The sequence below is a fragment of the Malurus melanocephalus genome, unplaced genomic scaffold (assembly GCF_030028575.1).
Source record: "Malurus melanocephalus ecotype Western Australia unplaced genomic scaffold, MMel_1.1 scaffold_2082, whole genome shotgun sequence".
Taxonomy (NCBI): Eukaryota; Metazoa; Chordata; class Aves; order Passeriformes; family Maluridae; genus Malurus; species Malurus melanocephalus.
This window is the reverse complement of record NW_026625314.1, coordinates 5,139-6,160: the sequence shown is the minus strand read 5'-3', so window position 1 is coordinate 6,160 and position 1,022 is coordinate 5,139. Positions and strand designations below refer to the sequence as shown.

Here is a 1,022-nt window from a genome sequence, read left to right as displayed (position 1 = left end):
CTCCAATCCCTCAGGATGCTGTGGCTCTGGTTTTTGGGTACCTGGTGTATTTTCCCACTCCTCCAATCCCTCGGGATGATGCTGCTCTGGTTTTGGGGTGGATTATGAGTTTCCTATTCCTCCAATCCCTCTGGACACTKCTGCTCCTCCTCCCAGACCCCCGGSAGCAGCTCCCCTCTCACCTTGAAGAAGGTCATGGTGGATCCGTCYCTGACAGCCCCGTACTCGATCTTGGTCTGCTTGGCCAGGTCATCGGCCGAGTCGATGGGGGACTCCATCCTCTCCACGGTCAGGAAGGCAGCCAGGTTGGCAGTGTAGGACGAGATTATGATTAAGGTGAAAAACCACCAAATGCCTCCGACTATTCTGGTGGAGAGAGCTTTGGGCATCAGCTCCGATCCTGTGGCGACACCATCAGAACGATCCCGTTAGAATGGGGTCAGGGGTGCCTTTGCTGACACCACAGACTGRTTTGAGGCACGGGATGCTTTCATGAGCTGCAGCATGAGCGGATGATTCCCAGGAAAATCTCACAAATGCGCGGCTGACACTGATAATGGGACACACTGGGAAGGGGATGTGCGCCATGGGATGTGACAAATGGGATTATCCTCRGCTCTGAGCCCCTCACCTCGCTGAGCTATCCACCTGTCTGTCCCCAGCCAGCCTCTCTGGTGTTTCTGGGTTCTCTCTGAGCAGTAAATTCTGTACCCAGCGTTCAGCAAACCCTGCTGTGCTCACAGCAACCCCACAGACCCAGCTCACACACACAGGGACATCACACAGCTCCAGGGCACAGGAAATCTCCTTCCTGAAATGTGGGCTTCACCTCTGAACACCCAGAGGGGCATGGGCACATCCCTGGAGTGTAAAGGTGAATTTAATGCAAATTTTGGGGTGGTTTGGGGTGTATTTAACACTCGTTATCACTGCAGAGGTTTGAGCAGTGTCCATCAATCCCCACGTGCACTGAAAAGGGTCCTGAGCAGCTCAGAAAACCTCGATTTCAGCCACAGAGGTAC

At 54.1% G+C, this 1,022-nt stretch overlaps 1 protein-coding gene across 1 annotated transcript in view; it reads right to left on the bottom strand.

Moving 5' to 3' along the window:
* LOC130587558 (glutamate receptor ionotropic, kainate 1-like) overlaps nt 1-1,022 on the bottom strand; it is a gene marked incomplete at its 5' end in the record, with an annotated part of 15,594 nt that overhangs the window by 9,440 nt on the left and 5,132 nt on the right. The window contains one exon of the mRNA XM_057388541.1: nt 183-400. Within this exon, the coding sequence (XP_057244524.1) occupies nt 183-400 (218 nt within the window). The remainder of the gene's footprint in view (nt 1-182; nt 401-1,022) is intronic.